Genomic DNA, 23,840 nt, shown 5'->3' with positions numbered 1-23,840 from the left:
AAAAGGTTAACCCAAAATGAACAGAATCTGTTAGCATTTTTGTATGGTTAGAGTGATCAATAAAATAGATCAATAAAATGTGTAGCACAGAACTTCTGATGCTAACTTGGTTGTGTACCTGATATGCACCTCACAACAGTGATCCATTGTAATGCACAACAGAAAAATTACATTGTACATACACACATTTGTAAAATACTAACTCATAATGACGTATGAATCAAGGGGAAAGGGATAAGGACATAAAGATAGATAGAGAGTAAGTGAGAGAGAGAGAGAGAGTGAAAGAATGAGAGAGGTGATATACAGTTGAGATACAAAGATATTGAAGAGATGGTCAAGATAGAGAGAAAGAAATTGAGATGTAGTGAAGTGTTGACAGAGCTCTGGCAAGAGTGGTTGCAAGGGATTCACTATGTTATTCAGTGTGGTTGCTAAGGTGTTGCTAGGGTAGTTGGGTTTGTTGCTATGCCGGTTGCTAGGATGTCGCTAGAACGGTTTTGGTGTTTGCTAAGGTGTTATTGTGGTGGTTTAGGTGGTGCTTAGGTGGTTGCTAGGGTGCCATTAGGGTACTTTTGGTGGTTGCTATTGTGTCGCTACGATAATATGGTTGCTAAGCAGTGATTGAAAGAGAGATAGTGTTGATAGATATTGATAGGGTAAAAAGGAGAGACAGGGGGATAGAGAGAGAGAGGTTGCAGAATGCTCATATATTTGAGTTAGAAAAAAGGAAAGATGATACAGTGTAGAGGGATGGAGGGACAGAGGGATAAAAGAGTGAAGAGAGTAAAGATGGACAGGAGTGAAAATGGAGTGATTCATAGTGTGAGAAAAGGAAATTGGAGAGGGACAGATAGATAGATAGATAGATAGATAGATAGATAGATAGATAGATCTAGATAGATCGTAAGGAAGCCTTGAAATTAGCGCAGGTGTCAGTGAAACACAGTTGCAAACAAGTTTAATTAGCTGATTATGATGTCACAATGGCCCAATGTTAGTCTATGGGGAAAAATGTTTTAAGTTTAGTGTTTCTTTAAGATCTCAAAAAATATAAAGTGTAGAAAAATGAAATAAAAAAAAAGAAAACTCATAGCCTTCAACATAAAATGAGGAAAACTGCCCTTCAATCCCATCTCTCAAATCCCACTAGGGGATGCATAGATTACTTGAGTATTCAAGTACTCAAGTATTCGGGCAATCAAGCTACAACGATTTCCGTCCAGTACATTAACATTGAGTACTCATTTATCATATAATGCTAGTTTAATAACTGAAAATTGGTCAGTTTCTAAATATTGTTCATTGTTAGTATCCACTACATTTCCCATACTGCTTTGTTTGGAGTCCAACTTGGCCAGGTCTACTACACTAACATGGCTAAACAAATTGATGTAAAAAAAAAAAACGAGTAATATGACCCAGTTTCATGGAATTTACAAAAGAACAGCCGCTATGTAAACACAATGGGGAAAAAACACACTTTGTTGATCTTAGGCTTCCGTAGAACGTTGGTAACTAACATCAAAATATCGTCATTGGTATCATCCACTTCACCATTGCATAAATATGAGTATAATTAATAAAACCTCCCTTATAAAGAGCAACAAGCAATGGACGTTACTGTGTTACTTACGTTACTATTAGGTTATCATCAACACCACATTTGATAAGTTTACAGTTGATTGCTAATGACATGATTATTTTACAGACACTACCACAGTTTGTAGTGTCATATCACAGATAGGCTAGTTAAGGATTCATTTTTCAAGTATTCATACATTCATGTTATCAAAAGTCTCATCACTAAGCCGTTGGAAACCAATTACACTGTTCACTGAAATAGCTGATCAGATACGATCAATGAAACTTCAGTCAGCATAGTGTGTGAATCAAATTAAATACTGATCATCTTCAGTAAAGACTATAGGATCATTTATTGCAACATTCATTTTAGGCACTCCTAAGGCACTCTGGCTAGTGCTAGAAATCTTGCTTGGATGTTAGGGCTTTCAGTCGTGGTGAGTCTTACCCAACAGGCCCTCGGTCGTGGTGAGTATTACCCAACAGGCCCTCGGTCGTGGTGAGTGTTACCCAACAGTCTTTCAGTCATGGTGAGTGTTACCCAACAGGATTTCAGTCGTGGTGAGTATTACCCAACAGGCGTTCAGTCATGGTGAGTGTTACCCAACAGTCTTTCAGTCGTGGTGAGTGTTACCCAACAGGCCCTCGGTCGTGGTGAGTATTACCCAACAGGCTTGCCCCCGCAGCTTCAACACTGTCCGTATGCTGCAGTTCTAGGTCTGCTGCTTTAAAAACCTCAAGAAGACAGTCCTGGTAGGGTAAACAAAATGGATGTCAGTGTTAGGAAAAGGCCCATAGCACAGTAGAATACTGACACAGCATACAGCTCTACATACACCACTATAACACCACTGCTCAATTCAATGTCAACATTATATACTTTAGTGTCATTAACTTAACTAACTAAACGTTGTTTCAATGGAGTGTACAGAAAACCAGGTCCGACCGCCCAGAGAGAGCACATATGGTTCAATATACCTAACTAAACTGGATACATCCAGCAATACTCAAGTAGCACAACAATTGGGTAACACTTTATTTGGATAGTCCGCCTACAGAGGGTATACATGGTAACATTTCAGCATCTTATCAGTTGAGATTCAACAATTCAGTTGTTTTGCTTTGTCTGCTGATGTTTATATACAGATTATATACAGTATATCGATTATATATATATATAGATTATATGTGATGATACATGAATATAACTACATATTCTCAGAATAATTTAATATGAATAACTTATTGTTCAACAATGCACAAACAAATATTCAACAAACAATTAGCAAACCATTTCATTAATCTTTGTTGAATATTCAATTGTTCAACTGATATTCAACCGGAATGGATTGCCAGAATCACGGACTGCACTCGTCTTAACATATTGTAGCGTGCAGGGGGTTGTGCTAGTGGACTCAGTGTTTGACCCTCCTCCAGAACCAGAGGCGAGGGGCCTGGGTTGGACTACTGTGGCTGTGGGAGGGGCACAACCTGGCCGGGCAGGAGGGTGGGGCACCTCAGAATCAGGCATACAACACCTGCCGCTACGGAGAGGATTTCGTGCCCGGAGATGAGGTATGGGTTTAGGGTCCTGAGCGCTAGTGTGCTAGCATGACTGCCTGATGTTGTGTACAGGGTGTGGCTGGGTGGTTCTACACTGACATTCATACATACAATACTGCCCATCCCTGGTATATTCATATCACTTTTTCTGATAAAAGATCACCTAAAGTGACCGATACATAACCAATAAACTGTCTAGCAAATTAGAATTGTCACACAATTTCATGTTGTTAGATACCTTTAATCCTGAGAAGATCAGAGTGACATTTTGAAGTCTGAATTGTTGGATGAGGTCCCTGACCTCATTCACCACGGTGAAATCAATCCTGCTGACATGGTGACAGTCCAACACCACAGAGCGAGGGGGACACACTAGGATATTGAGAAGACAACGCACAACAGATTAGCAGCATGGAGTCAGACATTATTTGACTAGTTTCATAGTCTTTGCAAGTCCAAAAATAGACCCCTGTACACTGACATATAAGCACTCAAGCTAGATGACTGGCTCACCACAATAATAATAATAATAATAATAATAATAATTCATTTTTTTATAGCGCTTTTCTAGATATCCAAAGTCGCTTTACAAGTGTGAGGACAAGCAAAACAAGACAACCGTAAAATAAAAATAATACAACTACACTAGCTAGTAACTACAGGATATTAAACATGCTTGCCAATCTCTCATCCACACCCCTGAGCCAAAAGTAGTAAGGGAAGTTCGCTAGATGTTTTACTGCTGTGGAGGCTTACCTTAAGAGTATGTGCAGAGAGGAAGGTCTGATTTACTTGTTACCAAGTTGGTCTGACCAATATTTGTTATTATCATTACATTATAATATAATTTAATGCAAATATATAAGCCTTCCATTTTACCCAGAAGTGCATGGTTGTAGATCACATGGCTTAGGTGCTCAGCGGCTGGGTAGCTAAGCCCACTGTCCAGCTCCATCAGCAGGAAGTCATGGTCAGTAACCTTGGCGACGCAAAGAAAGGGAAACAAAACAGTGTCTCTTTAAAGGTTGAGCCCAAACCGTGTGTCTGTGTGTGTGTCTCTGTATGATTCTCCATCGGGAAAAACACACCTTTATTTTGGGTCTGGCCTCATTGTACAGCAGCATGGCCCCAGACACCAGGAGCCCTCCCACAATGCCGTACTGGATCTCCCAGAAGCTCACCAGAAACGTCACCATGAAGGGTACCAGGTCCAGCTCTGAGAAGATGACCAAAAGATGCACTTACCACAACTCAGCAGAAACCTCATGTCAATCATGTAGAGTCAAAGTCAATGATATGATGCAGAAGATCCTTTAAACAGACATATTAACTCAAATATTTGTAATCAGACAATCAGCGATGTTTATGTACAAGGCTTGTCTACCTTTGTCTCCAAAAACACATGTACTCACTTTTGACCCTCCACAGTTGTATCACGTGGTGGTAATCAAACAAGGGTGTGACGGCACATATGATGACAGCAGCCAGAGAGGCTTTAGGAATGTAGTAGAACACTGGCATGAGATAGGCCAGCGAGAGCAGCACGATCACACCTAGCAAACAGAAGAAATGCAAACTGATCAAATTACCAAATCTAAACCACTATCCATCTAAATCTAAACAAACTATCAAATAACTAAATCACAAACAGTCTAGAAGTAGCAGTCAACCTACCACTCAAACTATGCATATCACGGCAAACACGGGCTGGATTTCATTGGTAATTAGTTAATTATGTCAGCAACTAGAGATGCATTTCCACAAGAACATGTGAGTGTGATTGTAGCTGTAGCTGTTTCATACTGCAGCCTATGCAAGCCAAGCAGATGCTAACAGTTTGACCTACGACCTAACGATGGGGTTTTGACTCTGCTATCCCTGTGGAATGAGCAGTAAGTAGCATCTGACAAGGCAGCGATTCTCCATGTTATCCACCATCAGCCTTGCATGTATCCTTGAGTGTAAACATCCTGACAGATGTATGTATGAATCATTTTTTTTTAGAATTGGCTGCTTACTTTAAGGTTCACTTAAGGTGTTGAATTAAGTTTAGGATATGAAATACTACGTTCACAATGTATTATGTGTCCTTATGTGTTTATCGATCCAATGTGAGGCTACCCATTGTGTGTGACGGTTTACCCCGTTATGGGGCAAGTTGTCACAAGTGCAAACTGAGATTAATGACTTAAGCGGACCTGCAAACACCTGCAAATGTCCAATTACAGCTGTTGGAGGTTTTCAAGAATCTGCCTGGTCACAGTTGTTATTGATGGCTTGGCCTTTCAAATGCTAACTGTCTGGGGTGGGTACCTAAGCCCGCCCCTCGTTCCTTGTCCTGTTGTCTGCACTCCCCCCCCCCCCATTAGTAATTCAGGGAAGCAGGTATTTAGGTAGATATGTAACATATCCTATAGATTTACTTATATTGTTGCATCTGACTGACTGATACTTCACTATTGTGAATCAAAAGAATCTCCCATGAAGTGCATGCCAGACATTCTAAATTTGCATTAATAAAAAAAAAAAACGTGCTTAGAAGGCGTCACAACCACTGTCTGTACTTCAGTGCGCTGGCTCATAAAAAGTTTAAGACTTGACAATGGACAATGTATTTGTACAAGTATTTGTACCCCCCCCCCCCCCCCCCCCCCCAGCAGCTGTCTCTTAGTTTGACGATAACTGTGCTGAGCAGTCCTTTATGGTGCCAGTGCGGTTAGTACGTAATTTCCTGTTCATTTATCTCTGGCAAAATCTGTGTCTTTTTATAAGTGTTTTGTAACTTGTAAAATGTATTTATTTAACATTAATGTAACATTTATTTATTTATTTACTTATCTGTGTCTCTTTACAAGTGTTTGTAACCCCCCCCCCCCCCCCAGCAGCTTAGTTTGACGATGACCGTGCTGAGTAGTCCTTTACGGTGCCAGTGCGGTTAGTACGTTTATTTTATTTTATTTTATTCATTTATCTCTTGAAAATCTGTGTTTTTAAGTGTTTGTAAACCCCCCCCCCCCTTTTCTTTCCTACTGTGAGGCGCATTGTGTTACTTCCTTGTATGAAATACGCCGTACAAATAAAGTTTGATTTGATTTGATTTGATTTGAATGTCTCCCAATCAAAACAATTAACTGACACCTGAAAATGACACCTAATATTTCAATCATGCAATATATGTACCTGTGATGACACCCCCTGCTGGGGTACACACCCCTGTCTGAGAGTTAACTGCAGTCCTGCAAGGAAAAAGAGTAAATGAACACACACACACACACACACACACACACACACACACACACACACACACACACACACACACACACACACACACACACACTGTACCATAGGCTAAAACAATACATAGATCAGGCTGTACAACATGTACAGCCCTTTATTCACAACCTGTTATTCAGCTCCATCCGAATTTATAGAACATATTTTCAAAACAGTGTGGTATTTTTAGAGAGTGTTGGGTATCTTCTGTGCATGATTTTGCGGACAGTGAAAACTATAATTCAATGACATTATATTCATTTACATAGTGCCATTAAGTAAGGGATCGCACATCTGAGGAAGTGCTGAGAGTAACACTTTGCTATGATGGGTCATTCTGTGACGGGAAATAACACATAAGTAACAGTATGACAGTATGGACATCCATATCCTACATACTAAGAACCTATGGCTGCCTGGTGGGATTAGGGTTAGGCTTATTATTATTATTATTATTATTATTATTATTATTATATGTAAGACCTTTGTCAGGTTTTTAATGGCACACACGACACACTGGAACACACACGTGCATATATGGAGGCGACACAGGACACACACACGGGTAGGCCTGAGGTCGCGGTTAATTTATTTTCTGCTTTTTTCCCCATCCTGGAGCGTCCTTCCTCAAGGACCCCCCAGGAGCAGTGGGCAGCTTGTAGCGCCCGGGACCAAGTGAAGTGAACTGTCCATCTTTGGTCAGGGATGGACATGTGTTCTGTTATTATATAGTTCCTTGCCAAAATGATTGACAATCATTCTCCCAAACATTCTCAAATCTCCAATTTAATGATTTTATTGCCATTTTGTGGCTTCCGCTGAGAAAAAAATTATTAAAGTTCAAGCAAACAGAACTTTAAAGTTTAAGGTCTTGCATAGCAACATAATACTTGCTGACTTAAGTTACAATTCATTTCTGTTACAATAAGTGAACGGACCACTTGCGAAATTATATGAAAGATGTGCATCAGTAGCACAAAATCCATTGTCAATGGCAGCGGTCATTATTCATTTTTAGACGTCATCATCAAGAAATATCGAACTTCCAAACATTGGGATGGCCCATTCAATTCAATGGAACTTTCTGCAGCATTCCGTGGAGCCCTATAACAATAACTGGCCCAAGGCCTGAATATGGTGGAGCCATCACAAAGGAGACAAGGGTCCAAATACCTTTCCTCACAAAGGAGACAAGGGTCCAAATACCTTTCCTCACAAAGGAGACAAGGGTCCAAATACCTTTCCTACCAAAGGAGACAAGGGTCTAAATACCTTTCCTCACAAAGAAATTGACCAATATTTGTTTGACTGGGTCCTCTTTACGGTCGTGGACAAAGGTTTAAGACCACTCTTGAGAACACACGGAGGTCCAGAGAGGACACATTGTGGTTCCTCATCATGAAGGACATTCCGAACGAGCGAGTAGGGGGGAAGTTAAAGTGTAGTAAGACTGCGGCCCACAATGCAGTTGTGAAATTTGGAAATGAAGGAACTTATTCAGACAGAATGTGGTCAGGGCATCCGCGAGCGAGTGACGCTTTTTTTTAAACCCATTTTTGTGTGTGTGATGGTCGATTGAGAAGCGACTACAATAGGATGACACAACCTCATATAATCAACTTAACTCCAGAAGCAATCACTGCGTTCAGAAGGAGAAAGTACTCAAGAGTGGTCTTTTGTCCACGGCTCCATGTATTTGGAAAACTTCCATCAAGATCTGATCACTTTTTAGAATAATTTTTACAGATTTTCAGAAACACATGAGGTTCACAAACTTTCATCACCACTGTATGCTTGTCTGCTTCCCCTTTTTACCCCCCACCCCGCCCCCCCCACACACAGCTGCCCACTGCCTTCTACTGAATGCTGCAGTCACTGGGCCTGTACCTTTGAGATATAAAAACACTAGGGAACCAAATAGAACCAAATAACAAGGCTTGGAAAGTACAAAAACAATTGTAAGACAGAAATCAAAAAGATATTAACAACAATAACAAAAGCAATAAACTAAGACTTGAATTGAGAAAAATCTTAATTCACACACCTTCCAAAACTCCCAGTGACAGGATATGCAGAGACAAAAGACCCCATGATGTTGGTGACCCCTGTAGAGACACACTTATATCAGATAGATTCAACTCCCCTTTTGAATTATGGGAAATGTGGTCATGAATGAGTAACAATGAGACTTACCAATGGCAAAAAGTTCCTGATTTGGATCAATGCGATAATTATTCTGACTCCCTGAAAATGACGCAAAAATGTTATTTGAAATAAAAAAACAACACAATTATAACATGTAGTTTATTCCTAACCACGTGGCCGGGGGAAGCAGTGCTAGCATCTCTTACCAAAGGCTTTAGCAATTGCAATGCTTTCCAACACACCCATCAAAGGTACAATAGCCAAACCCCCACCAATATCCTGTTGTGAAATAAATCAGGAATACAATGACTTGCAAACAATCAAATGTAACCTATCAATGCATTATAAATCAAAAGAATCATAATAAAATCATCACATATCAATGATTGTTGAAGCTTTAAAAATATGTCCCCCACTGCTGAGCTGACTTACCAGCACCATGTCAGTGAACGATATTATCGTCCCATTTGGTGTGATTTCAGAGAAGGGTGGAGGCCTAAATGGTGGGAGACCCTTGGAGGTTTTCCCAGTGAGAGTGAAATAGTGACGGTTGGGGGCCTCCAGGGCAAAGGCCATAATGGCTGCACCAACAACCACCAATGCGTTTCGGACTGGAAGACAATGGGAGAAATGGGGTGAGCAATTATGTGATACGAGATAATAAATGCAGTTGTCAAGGGATACATGTTTTTGAAATATTAGATAATAATGTAGTTGTCAAGGGATACATGTTTTGTGATATTAGATAATAAATGTAGTTGTCAAGGGATACATGTTTTGCAGGTAAAATATGACAACAAGGATGAATCCTAACCATGCCTCTATGTTACACATCTTTCCTCAAGAGTGATCTAATGTATAGATGGATGAGGAAAACCACATAAATAGCTTCAACTGTGGTGACTGGTCAGCCCTCATCAATCTGCACTCAATACTGTAAATAGTACTGTACCAGGCAGTATAGGAGCCTGGGAACATGAATGGAAACACATGCAAATAATGTCAACTCCACCAAACACACTCTCTACCTTTAAGAAGCTTTTGAAGACCCAACTCTTCAGAGAGCACTTCCCGTCCTAACTGGCACTTCGACTAGTGCGTAACTTGCAATTACAGCAGTTACACTTCTGCACTCTTTCTTTCTTTTTATTTCATTTTGTTATATTTCTAATGTAAAGTAGTATTTATTTATTGTTACACCAGGTTCTATTGCTCGTAGCTTGAATATTCTCTCCCTTGTACGTCGCTTTGGACAAAAGCGTCTGCTAAATGACTAAATGTAAATGTAAATGTAGTGATTACAGACACCTGATACACCTGAATGCACTTAGTGATTACAGACACCCGATAAACCTGAATGCCAAGAGGTGTCATAGAGGTTGAACTCTAAGAGTAAAACTCTAGTCAAATTATACAACTATGTCAGGTACTTGCCTTATGCCCACATCACAAGAATTCGAGACTAGACATGAATATGTTACCTTCATAAACATTTACAGATGCTATTCTTAAGGTCAAACTCCGTATCAATGGGGTAAGGTTAAAGCAAACAAGGTGCTAAAGGAATGCAGGATCTGGTGATTAGTTACTGTGACCAGGCCATGGTGTCCCTGAGAGCACCGAGAGCACGGAGGGTGCTGTGAATACAGACAATGAAAGTCTTCTGTTGTGAGATGATCAGAAGGAGTTCCTCTGACACACTGCCTCTTAGGCCATCTGCTCAGGCTTTGGAGATCGGGATGTCCATTTTCTAAATGTGATCAGTGTGTGAATTTTGCCTTGTTTTAGATATTTTTTTGCAAATGTATTTAAAAAGACAAACTGAAATGTCACATAGACTACATGTAATATCGTGAAATGTCACACGTTTTCAGACCCAGTGCTTTGCAGACACTTGGAATGGAGCTCACATGCCTCCCTTTTCTCGCGATCATCTTTAAGACGTTTCTTGACCTCAACTGAAGCCAACCTGCTTGGAAAGGCACACAGCTGTTAATATAAACTTTTGCAGCTGACAATGCATATCAGAGCAAAAGCCTCTTCTGGGTGAAAGATAAAGGAAAGCCACCAAAGCAAACCCTCAGACTGTGAGAAAGAAGATCGGCCTACATTTTAAACATCATGTCTGTTTTTTTTCAGTGGCAGGGACTGGGTCATAGTTGAGGAAAGCTGAATGGAGCACATAGATATCCTTGATCTGGTCCAGAGTGCTCGGGACCTCAGACTGGGCTGAAGGTTCACCTTCCAACAGGACAGTGACCCTAAGCACACAGCCAAGAGTGTCTTAGGGCCAACTCTGTGAATGTCCTTGAGTGGCCCAGCCGGAGCCCGGAGCTTGAGAGGATCTGCAGAGAAGAATATCCTCAAATCCAGAAAATCCTCAAATCCAAGTGTGCAAAGCTTGCCCCATCACACCCAAGCAGCTTGTTTAATCCCATGGCGTGAGTGTATTTTATATGCAGCACAGACTAAGAAACAACTTTGGATGACGTGACGGGTCTCAAAGACCAACAGTGGGGCTTGTCACGCTTGTTTAGGTTCTGCACACGCACATTGTGATCAGTACGGTACTGCTGACAACAATGGGAGCTAGCTTAGGCTAGATAGACCAACCCTGACCCTGCATGTGTGCGTGAGAAATACGTTTTCTCTTGTCAGCTCCTGAACTGTAAAGGCAGGAAGGAAGACAGGAATAGCTTGTTCTATGAATTAGGGATAGGCATTTGTTTCTCATTTCCATGTGAGAGAGATGCTGGCTCACATAGAAAATTAATGACTTCGCCAGGGCATATTTTGACGGTCTCGCCGCCTCTTTAAATGCATTTTTAGTGTCCGATGTAAGTTTGACTTTGACAGGGTCCTCGCTACTGAGGCCGTTACTGTTGCCACCATCTCGCTCATCAATATGCCACTTCGTTAGTGGCTCTGTCTCTTCATGATCAATCATAGCACACTGGTAAACAAACTATGAAATGAATGACACATATATTAGTCGTATGATATGGTACTACTCTTAGAGTATTGTTTCTTTGTCTGTGCTGAATAGAAGCATATGCAGCAAAGCTTTTTTAGATAGGTGAAATATTTAAATATATAAAAATGAGTGCTATTTGTTCAGATACCAGAGCCAGAATGGCCTAATTGATACCTAACCCAGTTACCTCAGTCAGTCATAGCCCAGCTCATCCCTTCATTCACATTATGGATTTGACTGGAATGGATGGAGTATATCAATACAACTTGCAAATACATTTTATAGAGTAAATTCAGCTGCAATCAGTGTAATTGAATTCCCAAACTAATTTCTTAGTCAGCATTGTGTGTGTGTGTGCACACCTGTGTTCAATGGGGCATGCATGCGCATCGAAGTAAACCGTTCTTTCCCCCCAACCACTGACAGGCTTGTAATGTGATTATAAGTGTCTGACTACGTTAAAAGGATCCCTACAGAGATAGACCTGTATTCTTAATACCGTTTTAATCCTTAAAACGGTTGCTTTCAACATATATTTTTTTAATCATTGTATTATTTTTGCTTGACAAATAAAGAAAGATTCAACCCATCGCAAGTGTTGCAGGAAATCCTTGAATTTGCGTAACTGCAAGATCATAAATTCCTGAAGTACTGACTATTGCACAGGACTGACACTGACTGTGTGGTGAAGAATTCAACTTAGGTGTGAGACTGCAATGATACTCATGGCAGTGGGGAAAGTTACAAGCACTAAGGTTCAAGTAACAAACCCAAACCTCAGTGGGCCATCTGTTATGAGATGTTCATCACGTATCAGGCAGACAGTCCCATTGTGTCCGTGAAGTACACCTCGATACAGACATATAACAAAAAAATAGTTTGGGCTGGTTTCTATCAAGACTTGAGAAAGTGGTGACTCGAGTGTTGCTTCACAAATCAATAAACTAAAAAAACTGTATGCATCCTCCAGTCTTCCTGTTATTGTCCTCCTCTGTCTCATGCTACACCCCGTGGTGTCCATTATTTGTGACAGGAACCATTCCTGCAGATGTATAGGCCATGTATTGTCTGTCACATGGTAGCACGCCTGAGGGGAACATCCCATAGTCCTGATCACATATTCCTTGTGTTATGCACCAACATGTGTGTTGCATTTAACTCAGGGACCAAAAAGGCAGAACATATCTTTTCAAAATTGCACACAGTAAAAAAGAAAAAAATCTCAACTAAGCACATTCATTTGTAAAACACACCCGACATTATATTATCTGCCAATCAAACTCAAGTAAATCATTTTGGTCACCTTCATATTTTTTATTTGTTTTTGTTTAGATCACTGAATATTATTGAAGCCGTTTTAATCCGAGCGGAGTCATAAATAATAACAGACCTGTAGAGTGATCACCTAGTGGAGTAAATAATAACAGACCTGTAGAGTGATCACCTAGTGGAGTAAATAATAACAGACCTGTAGAGTGATCACCTAGTGGAGTAAATAATAACAGACCTGTAGAGTGATCACCTAGTGGAGTAAATAATAACAGACCTGTAGAGTGATCACCTAGTGGAGTAAAGTAAACCACATACCTGTAGCAGCGCTCAATACCAGTTTGTGAGCAGCTCTGACAGTTGCTGTGTGCTCTTCTGAGAGGGGTGGAAGAGTACTCTTCATCTTCATCAGAACTATCAACAGGACCATACAGGAGACACCCAGAACTACATCACCCAACCTGCAGCACGAGCACAGAAGAGAGGCTTTGGGAAATACATATACACATTATGATACAGTCCAGCAGTAATGCACATAGTGAATATGAAGGCACAACGTAGAAGTGGCAAATTGAAATTATAAATGAATAAATAAATAAATAAATAAATAACAGATATTTAATCTTTTGTTTTAATCATAAATAAATAAATAATTATAGAAACTGCAATAAAGATTTTAAAAGTGGAGAATTTGAGATGTTTTCATTGTGGTTTCTTGATGGAGTTCTCATTATGCGTACATTTGATCATTTTCTATATTTGTATCTTTCCCTTTGTCTGTAACCAAGTCAACCTCAAGTTATTTAGCAGTTATTGTGAATGTCTGGATTTCCAGTTTCCCCCAGATAGACCCCCCCCCCCCCCCCCCACACACACACTTTGTACCACCCCACACACACACACACACACACACACACACACACACACACACACACACACTTTGTACCACCCCAGACACACCCCACCTCTGTACCTCTGTGTATAGATGTAACAACCTTATATTTCACCCTAAGAGTAAAGAGCCATAGTTTTCTCTGTGGTTTGTATATTTATGTTTTTCATATCTGATAATGCATAAACATGACACATCCCCCTCACCTTGCCTCTGGAATCTTCTGGAAGGTGTAGTAAAGCTGGAAGAAGAACTGACGAGGGACATTCTTCAGTCCTAGAAGATTCTGCACACAAAACATACAGTTGAGGACAATAGGTTATGTTAACTCCAAATAAACTACGTTCAGATATTTAATCTAAATATACTCAGGTAGATATACATAATACATGGTGATTTTGGCATACCACATTTTATTAAAAGCATTATCTGGTTAATGTAATTAACCAGACAGAAATCTCCAACATCCATTATTTTTGCACCTCTGAGAACCAGGGCCGTCACCACACAATCCTGATTAGGGGGGCCAAGCCATCACAGGAGGGCACTGTAGTGGACCATTGTGATTCGTTTTTTAAATGACAATGATAACTGATAGCTTAGCATATGCTGACAGATTTAATTAAGTGAAACACATTCATCTTCTGAGTACTAAACTTAAAGGCTGTGTCTTAAAACCTTTTTGATGCCTCCCCATTCCTCCAGTTCATACCTTGGTGTCCTTGAATTTTCAAAACATGACAAAATGAACAGAAGATTGATGACTATGAACCACACATTCATGGCATGTCAATAGCAATGCATCACGGCATGTGTGCAGGGTTTTCTTAACAGTAAATTATTAATCAATGACCCAAGTCTAACAGCATGGATTAATGTCATGTTATTTCCATGGATACAAACAACATGAGGTGTGTCTAATTCCCTCCATCAGCTTTCTTTGAAACAGTTTGAACTTCACTGAACCGTGTATTCAAAACAAACCACCCTTTTGCCCCTCCCATAGAGGCCAAGTTAATAGAGAGCTCTCAAGATGGTGGATTCTGCACACCTGCACTGTTTGATTGATGGCTTCCCTCACCACACCTGCAGCACTCATGTCTTATGTTCAGTGTGTAAGCTCTAACAGAGTAACATACTCATGTCTTATGTCCAGTGTGTAAGCTCTAACAGAGTAACATACTCATGTCTTATGTCCAGTGTGTAAGCTCTAACAGAGTAACATACTCATGTCCAGTGTGTAAGCTCTAACAGAGTAACATACTCATGTCTTATGTCCAGTGTGTAAGCTCTAACAGAGTAACATACTCATGTCTTATGTCCAGTGTGTAAGCTCTAACAGAGTAACATACTCATGTCTTATGTCCAGTGTGTAAGCTCTAACAGAGTAACATACTCATGTCTTATGTCCAGTGTGTAAGCTCTAACAGAGTAACATACTCATGTCTTATGTCCAGTGTGTAAGCTCTAATAGAGTAACATACTCATGTCTTATGTCCAGTGAGTAAGCTCTAACAGAGTAACATACTCATGTCTTATGTCCAGTGAGTAAGCTCTAACAGAGTAACATACTCATGTCTTATGTCCAGTGTGTAAGCTCTGATAGAGTAACATACTCATGTCCAGTGTGTAAGCTCTACTAGAGTAACATACTCATGTCTTATGCCCAGTGTGTAAGCTCTACTAGAGTAACATACTCATGTCTTATGTCCAGTGAGTAAGCTCTAACAGAGTAACATACTCATGTCTTATGTCTAGTGTGTAAGCTCTAACAGAGTAACATACTCATGTCTTATGTCCAGTGTGTAAGCTCTAATAGAGTAACATACTCATGTCTTATGTCCAGTGAGTAAGCTCTAATAGAGTAACATACTCATGTCTTATGTCCAGTGTGTAAGCTCTAATAGAGTAACATACTCATGTCTTATGTCCAGTGAGTAAGCTCTAATAGAGTAACATACTTCAGCACCGAAGTGAAAACAGAGAAGTTTGGGATCCTTAAGGCCTGCACGGACCAGCTATGAGGAGTTTTACAGCACCTATTTAGCCAGGAGAATGTTCCAGTGCTGTGGAAGACATCCTGCCTTTTTCCAAAGTCTTATCTGTTTGTCATCAATAACTATAGACCTTTCTGGACCTACTGCAATTCAATGTGCCTACCGCCCCGAGGCTGGAGTTCAGCGAGCCGACTGTCACCTGGTCAAAGCAGGCAGTACTGTGAGGATCATGTTCTTTGATTTCTGCAGTGCCTTTAACATGATCCAGCCTATACTGCTGCGCAAAATGCAAGCAGACACCGCCACAACCTCCTGAATTATTGACTAATGACTACCTGACAGACAGTCCTCTCACCTTTCCTCTTCACCCTGTATACCTCAGACTTCCAGTACAACTTATTGACCTTATCTGCGTAGTGTAAAAGAAATAGTGTAAAAGGCGTAGTGTAAAAGGCGTAGTGTAAAAGGCGTAGTGTAAAAGGGGTATTGTAAAAGGCGTAGTGTAAAAGGGGTATTGTAAAAGGCGTAGTGTAAAAGGCGTAGTGTAAAAGGCGTAGTGTAAAAGAGGTAGTGTAAAAGGCGTAGTGTAAAAGGCGTAGTGTAAAAGAGGTAGTGTAAAAGGCGTAGTGTAAAAGGCGTAGTGTAAAAGGCTGAATAAACTTGAATAACGGCCTGAGGGATGGCACTCACCTTAACCTGGCCAAATCCTATTGTAACTGCTGCAGCAGCAGTGAAGCCCTTGATGACAGGGTAGGAGATGAAGTCTAAGAGAAACCCTGCACACAAAAAGTCGAAGAATACATTTTTATATCCACTAGAATTTGAAATGGTGTGGTGTATTTATCACCTTTCACATTTGTATGTAAGCAATGTGAGGTAGTAAGGTAATTATAGTTGCAAAGGGGTGGACAGGTATTATTATCATCTTATGCTCTGATGGTAATTCTAAAACTTTACGGTGCACTTCCATCTGGTGGTCAGTTATGAGGTTTTTTGTGTGGCAACTTTCAGTTTTTTCTTCTCTGTTATTAGGTGCGTATGCTATACCACGGAAGGAAGCTGGATAAAAAAAGATAAAAGATGAAAAATAAAAAGATGAAGATAACCATAATTACCATAACTTCTCCCAAATAGTACCCCGTGAAAATTCCTGAAATTTTGCAATCCTAATCAAGACTCCGTTCCTCAAATTAGCCCAAAAAAGTAATGTGCTTTTCACTTCAAAAATCAACTAAATCTGTCAGTTTTACAGGGCCACTAATTTTTTTTTGCATAGATCATTATGTTGTATGTATATCCATATGGAGACGACCAAGGAAAAATAAACTGAAATGGACTGAAATGGAATATTTTAAATCCGATAAGAACAGTACTACAAGAATGAAAGAGACTACACTTTTTTTGTCTCTTTCTTACCTAGTTTGAGGAGTGCCATTGAAGCCTGGATGACCCCACACAGGAAGGTCAGCAGTACAGCATAGACAGGGTCCCCCTCAATGAAGAAGGAACACAGTAGGGACATGATGGCTGTGGGACCCAGGGTCACATCCTTCGACGTGCCCAAGACACAGTAGAAAAAACCACCCATGAAAGCGGAGTATAAGCCGTACTGTAGAGAGATTCAAACAAGACACAGATGAGCCATACATATGAGAATGAAGCACTGTGATATCAGCCTTGTGAGACACAAATGTCAAAAAGATCACTGACAACAGACAAGCTTATGTATGGAGTGGACTAAGTGCAGTAAGTATGGTGTGTGTGGAAAAGGGTACGTTCTCCAGTCTCCAAAGTGGGGAGTTCTAAGTACAACTGACATTAAAGTGTAGCCCCTGATTATAATCCAATCCACTTTTTTGTGTAATTACATTCTCTAGCGGTCCATTCTCTGTGGACGCTCAAAGAACCCTGTTATGTCTACAGTCCTGGCTTTGGGAACATAGTGGCTCAGACCGAGCCATACAATATTCCAGCCAATCAACCGGTCTCCTGAGGAGCACGGGAGGCAGGGGTGTAATTTGACTGGCTGCTGAACTCAAACATTTTGCCAGAATCGCAGACTTGTCTTTATACCGCCCAACAAAGTGGGGTTTAATCCAGCACTTAATAGCAAGTGTGCTGCAGAGCCCTATAGGCCAAAGAATGTATTTACCTGTACAGGTAGGCCCGCCACCTCTGCATAGGCCAGAGCCTGTGGTACCGTGGTGAGGCCTACTGTGGCCCCTGCAATGATGTCCATCTGCAGCCATCTGAGGTTGTATTTGGGAAGCCAGGTGAGAATGGGGATCCACGTCTGAAGGGTGCGTAAAGAGCAGCAGGAGAGCCACCTCTGCTGAACTGAGTTTCCGTGTATTGGGAGGGGACTGACCAGGGGCTCCATCTCTCTGTCTCTCTATTCCCAGTAGCAGCTTGCAAATGTCTTCAAATAGGTCTTCACAACAGAGCGGTTTTGAAACCTCACCTTCTTTTAAGCCTAGGTGATGACAGCTAAATGGAGATTATAGGCTTCATGACAACAAGATTGACTGACAGTACCTCCGCCAAGGAATGCCATATTTGTAACTGTCCAATGGAATTATTTTTGTGCCTTTTGTGAAAAAGTGTATAAAGCTCATCATATCTGTATTCCGATAGAGAAATGTCCAACTATCAGAATGCCTACATAGTAGTGGCATGCTAATCTGTGTTTCATCTTCATCCTCGAAGGTCTGTTCTCCAAATACAGAAACCTGGAGTTGGATGTTATGTTTCTGAAACGTGGGGTTACCTGGAGGAAAGCCAGAAAAAAAATGCATTTATCGTTGGACGGGATATTGTAGCGTAGGCTACTACATTACTACATCGAGCAGCAAGTTTCTTTGGCTTTCGGGCTGTATGGTCTCGTATTTAGCCCATATCTAATTCAGTAGTCAGTCGTATATTATCTCGCGTCAGATGGCTGTCGGCTACTCCACTGAATTCTATCTTATTGGCTCTTAGAAATGGAGAGAAGGCACCAAAATGCAACACATCTGAACACTTCTCCCGTAATAGCTTATCTGCATTATTTAGCACAACCTCAAATGTAGCTGCAAAAACAATATACAACAAACCTTAGCGTTTTGAAAGCTCCACGGGTCCGTTCATTTTGACGAGAAAGCAAGAACTGTGCTCGTCTACAAAAGATGTAATCACAGTAGTTTCAGGCAGCCTACTTCCCCACATTTGTGGTTTATGTGGTTTGAACAGTGTGATCGTCGTGTGACTCGTGTCGTCATGTGACAGTCGTCATGTGACTAGCATATGTGAGGCGGAAGTTGTGGATGTAGTTGAAGTGCACACCAAGAGTATGAAACACTGTATTTAAACAGTTTGGGGTTTCTCAAAAATGTCAGCATGGCATTTCAATATGGTTCGTATAGATTAGGCCTAGTTTTCCTTGCCTTTTTGTTAAACAGCTGCCCTGGAGAATCCAAGAGAAGAAACGTGCTACTCATCATTGGTAAGCTGATTCCATGCTTGAATGGAAACATCTTAAGAATATGCAAGGTGTTAACAAAGTTGTGTCCATATTCATTGAAACTGAATAGAAATATTCTTAAGGTTTGAACACAGTTGTGTCCGTACCCTTAATGTGCAAGCAGGTGACGATGCTGGGTTCGAGACAGAGGTTTATAACAACACAGTGGTCCGCACCCCTCATCTCCAAGCTCTCTCCCGGCGCAGCTTGATATTCAAGAACGCTTTCACCTCGGTCAGCAGCTGCTCCCCTAGCCGATCCACCATCCTCACTGGCCTTCCACAGGTAAGGCAGTTTGTATGGTCTTGAACTCAATTTTACTACTGAGTCCTCTGATATAGGCCTACAAAGATCCAAAACTAACTCACACAAAAACTAGCCTGCTAGCACTCAGGGTATCTGTAATGCTGTGGGGAAATGGATATTTCGATTGAGTTTCTAAATTGGCAAGTAACTTAAACAATTACCTGCTTTTCCAAAGGCAAGTGGCTGTCACTGACATAAATCATGTAGTGCAGAATCCCTATTCAAAGGATGACAAAGAATGAGCTTGCATCTCAAACAATTACTCAAATTATCAAGGCAACATGATGTAGAACTTTTGATGATGTTGTTGACCTTACTAAGGTTTACAAGCTTAGACAATAGCTCTGCCAACGTGGATCTTGTTCACCTAATTAAAAAAAAGCACCTGGCTTATTGTCTAAGCTTGTAAACCTTAGTAAGGTCAACAACATAATCAAAAGTTCTGCATCATGTTGCATTGATAATTTGAGTAATTGTTTGAGATGCAAGCTCATTCTTTGTCATCCTTTGGTATTCCCAGGTGGTCGCCCATCCAAGTATTGAACAGGTCCAACACTTCCTAGCTTCCGTGGGGTAAGATGAACCAGTGGGGACGTTGACCCACCACCTGTATCTGGTCCACCATACACAATTTTTATCATGTGACTCTAAATTTAGTTTGCATTTCTAACAATCCTAACAATGAATAACTGACAATATATTTCATATTTTAGATGTAGCATAATAGGGGTCATGCCACATTTATTTCCTGAACACCAATATGATTAGCAGAATGGGGTATTTCATTATTAATAATTGTATTTAGAATTCTTTAAAATCTGGTTTATACAATAGTTGCCACAGATGGCTGTTGTAACCGTTGCCACAGATGGCTCAACTTACCCCTGACATGGGAGAGCTGACCCCATATGTTATTGTCTATTTGAGTTAGGCACACTGTTTTATATCTGTCTCATATCACCTTGGTCATAGGTCTACTTATCCACGGCTCATCTTACCCCACTCTCCCCTTCATATTATTATTACCCCCCCCCCCCCCCTTCATTTTGGAAATGGTTTAGCATACAGGCCCTGAAGGTCCACCACAGCTGTCTGCCAACTCATAAGATCAAAATATTAATAGGCAGTTGTGTCATCCTGGGGTGGCAATTTGGATATATGGGGTGGGCAACTAAATTCAACATTTAATAGATAATGTCCAAAACCTATCCGTCTGCTATAGTGCAGGCCTTGGCTACAATTGCAATTTTCAAGCATTTTCAGACGAAAAGGACCAAAGAAATGCATGGTTTACAGTTGCTAGCTAGGTTGTTTTTAAGCCATTTCTTGCATGACCGATACTCTTTTGTATATCTCCTAATTGTTGAACGTTTATTCATTCTACAGCATCAAAATGGCATGTATGGTCTCCATCAGAGTGTCCATCATTTCAACTCATTTGATGGTGTCCAAAGTTTGCCCCTGCTTCTGCAACAAGCCAACATCCGCACAGGTAAATACTAGTAAGATAATGAAGTGTACAACACACCACTTGGCAACACACTTCAGCCAACAGCAAGACAAACAGCAACTTTATTGTGGGCACATTTTTAAATCATACAAATGTACTTGCGCACACAAGTGTGATTACAAAATGCTGGCTGGTAAAATAAATCTGAGTGTCTGGTAGGATTTAGAATTGTAGCTGGTGGAAGAAAAATGTAATTTCCAACACTGGAACAAATACACTCGAGTAAAATATTCAAGAGTGGAAACTTAACTGTAGTGAACAAAAGGAGTGGCATCTTTTATTGTTGACTGCTAAATATGTTTGTGTTTGTATTATGTTTATTTTCTTAATGTTTGATATTGGTCACCACAGGGCTACTGTAACAGGAAGGAGAAATGAACAAGGAGAAAGTCTAATGCTCACAAGGATCTAGTGATTATTTGGTGACATCTCTTTAATCTTGCAGGTATTATAGGGAAGAAACATGTTGGTCCTGGATTGGTGTACCCGTTTAACTTCTCCTACACTGAGGAGAACAATTCTGTGCTCCAGGTGGGAAGGAACATCACAAGAATCAAACTTTTGGTCCGGAAATTTCTGTGGAGCCACAAAGAAGAGGAGCGTCCATTTTTCCTCTACGTGGCATTCCATGACCCACACCGCTGTGGTCACTCCCAACCACAATACGGGGCCTTCTGCGAAAAGTTTGGGAATGGGGACAGTGGGATGGGACGTATTCCAGACTGGGAGCCCAAGTACTACAGTCCAGACCAGGTTAAAGTAAGGAGTGAAAGCTGAAGGATAAGGAGATGTCACTGTCATTGTAATGCAGCCACTTCGAAGTTCCTTTATGGGCACTAAGAGTTGTTTTGTGTTCATCTGGCTCAAGGTGCCTGCTTTCATCCCAGACACCCCAGCTGCAAGAGCGGACCTGGCCGCCCAGTACACCACCATCAGCAGACTGGACCAGGGTAAGAACCCTTTACCAAAATGGGATGGAAACGTCCAGAGTTTGTAGGCATCACTAAGAGAAGTTTGCAATAAAATGTGCAATAAAACAATCCATTAAAAAGAAAGTGAATATCTGTATTGTTTGCCACATCTGGATATGTGTTTGTTTATAAAACCTTTTTATTCACAAAACACCACTTAGTGCTGAAACACACCAAACGCGTTTTTAAAAATGTGACGCTAGCAAAACCATTGTTTCCTATGGTTGCGTGTGCGCCTTTTATCTGCTGCGCGTCGCCTCTTTCTAGTGTTTTTTTTAGGTGCGCTTAAAAGTTAAAATTTTCTCAACTTTTCAGCGCAAGGCGCGGATGCGCACCACTCATCAATGTCTCACTCGGCCCAGGCAGGTTGCGCACCAGCTCTGCTTCATAGGCGCCAGGCAAAACCATAGGCAAAACAGCCTGGTGGGCCTGTGGCTGTTTTGCCCGCCGCACTTTGCCAAGGGTTTTTGAAGCGTCTGCGTTTTTAGAAACGCATTTGGTGTGTTTCAGCCCTTAGTGTGGTTTTCCCGCATGTGCAGTCAAATGCAAATTGGCCAGAGAAAAGTTCCGAATCTACAGTACGCCTGTGTCTGATAATGATAATACTAGCTTTTAGTCTGAATAAATGGACTGAGACATTTCTGGACATGTGTGCAGGGATTGGGCTGGTTCTGAAGGAGCTGAGAGAGGCCGGGTTTGAGGAAGACACCTTAGTCATTTACAGCTCTGACAACGGGATCCCCTTCCCCAACGGGAGGACCAACCTCTACATGTCTGGAGTGGCTGAGCCCATGCTGGTGTCGTCCCCTGAGCAGAGGCGGCGCTGGGGACAGGTCAGCCAGGCCTATGTCAGCCTCCTGGGTGAGCAGCAGTGGCAGTCCACAGTTGAGCTTGTGGTTCTAATTTAATCCAGCATTTACAATGTTTAGATTTGGGTTTTGAGATATTCAGGTTAACTATGTTAACTATCTAGCCATTTGTTTTAGGATTATCTAGTGGAAATAATACAGCGTGGGCTGTTTTGAAGCTACATTACTAGTTCTTGAGATGTAGTACCAGCAGTTAACCACAAGGTGGTGACATTTCCCATAAGTTGAGGAGGTAGTCAAGGCAAACTGTCAGCTGTGCTGCACTTGTATATGAACAGAACTGGAGTTGGTCTAGAATGAAGGGATAATTTCTCAGTCTATCTTCACTTGTCTCCCACAGATGTCACTCCTACCATCTTGGACTGGTTCTCCGTTCCCTACCCCCCTTACAGCCTCACGGGGGGACCACTGGTCCAGTTAACAGGGAGGTCTTTGCTCCCGGCCCTCAGTACCGAACCAGCCTGGTCTACTGTGTATTTTAGCCAGAGCCTGCACGAGGTCACCATGTACTATCCCATGAGATCTGTGTACCAGGGGCCCTTTCACTTGATTCACAACCTCAACTATCGCATGCCCTTCCCCATTGACCAGGACTTCTATGTCTCCCCCACCTTTCTGGACCTCCTGAACCACACCCAGGCAGGCCAGCCAACCAGCTGGTTTAAGACCTTAAAGGATTATTACTACCGAGAGCGCTGGGAGCTGTATGACACACGGTCTGATCCAACAGAGAGCAGGAACCTTGCGTCAGACCCCACTCACATGAACATTCTGGAGACGTTGAAGACGCAGCTGCTGAAGTGGCAGTGGGGCACATCCGACCCCTGGGTGTGCAGCCCAGACGCAGTGCTGGAGACCAAATTGGAGCCTCAATGTAGGCCACTATATAATGGGCTGTGAGACCTAAACTACTTCTAAAGTTTTGAAGTAGACTTTTTTTAATTTTTTTTATTGCAATCATAGAATAATCATTCATTTGACAGGCTGA

At 41.3% G+C, this 23,840-nt stretch overlaps 2 protein-coding genes across 2 annotated transcripts; one reads left to right on the top strand and one right to left on the bottom strand.

Moving 5' to 3' along the window:
* Window positions 1-18,912, bottom strand: slc26a11 (solute carrier family 26 member 11). Its single transcript, XM_042703864.1, has 16 exons — window positions 18,790-18,912; window positions 17,850-18,464; window positions 17,114-17,306; window positions 16,388-16,473; window positions 13,907-13,986; window positions 13,127-13,269; window positions 8,998-9,176; window positions 8,772-8,844; window positions 8,614-8,664; window positions 8,465-8,525; window positions 6,328-6,383; window positions 4,560-4,700; window positions 4,236-4,363; window positions 4,027-4,126; window positions 3,386-3,519; window positions 1-2,334 (listed from the first exon to the last, which is right to left on the bottom strand). The coding sequence occupies exons 2-16, from the start codon at window positions 18,075-18,077 to the stop codon at window positions 2,215-2,217; spliced, it is 1,773 nt and encodes a 590-aa protein (XP_042559798.1). The 5' UTR covers window positions 18,078-18,464; window positions 18,790-18,912; the 3' UTR covers window positions 1-2,214.
* A 20-nt stretch (window positions 18,913-18,932) lies between these two features.
* sgsh (N-sulfoglucosamine sulfohydrolase (sulfamidase)) lies at window positions 18,933-23,822 on the top strand. Its single transcript, XM_012833851.2, has 7 exons — window positions 18,933-19,178; window positions 19,321-19,481; window positions 20,889-20,994; window positions 21,458-21,771; window positions 21,881-21,962; window positions 22,641-22,844; window positions 23,193-23,822. Exons 1-7 carry the CDS (start codon window positions 19,073-19,075, stop codon window positions 23,750-23,752), a joined length of 1,533 nt encoding a protein of 510 aa, XP_012689305.2. The 5' UTR covers window positions 18,933-19,072; the 3' UTR covers window positions 23,753-23,822.
* The last annotated feature ends 18 nt before the right edge of the window (window positions 23,823-23,840 follow it).

Source organism: Clupea harengus, chromosome 26 (assembly GCF_900700415.2).
Source record: "Clupea harengus chromosome 26, Ch_v2.0.2, whole genome shotgun sequence".
NCBI lineage: Eukaryota > Metazoa > Chordata > Actinopteri > Clupeiformes > Clupeidae > Clupea > Clupea harengus.
Note: the sequence above shows the minus strand (reverse complement) of the source record. Positions and strands in the feature narration are given on the sequence as shown.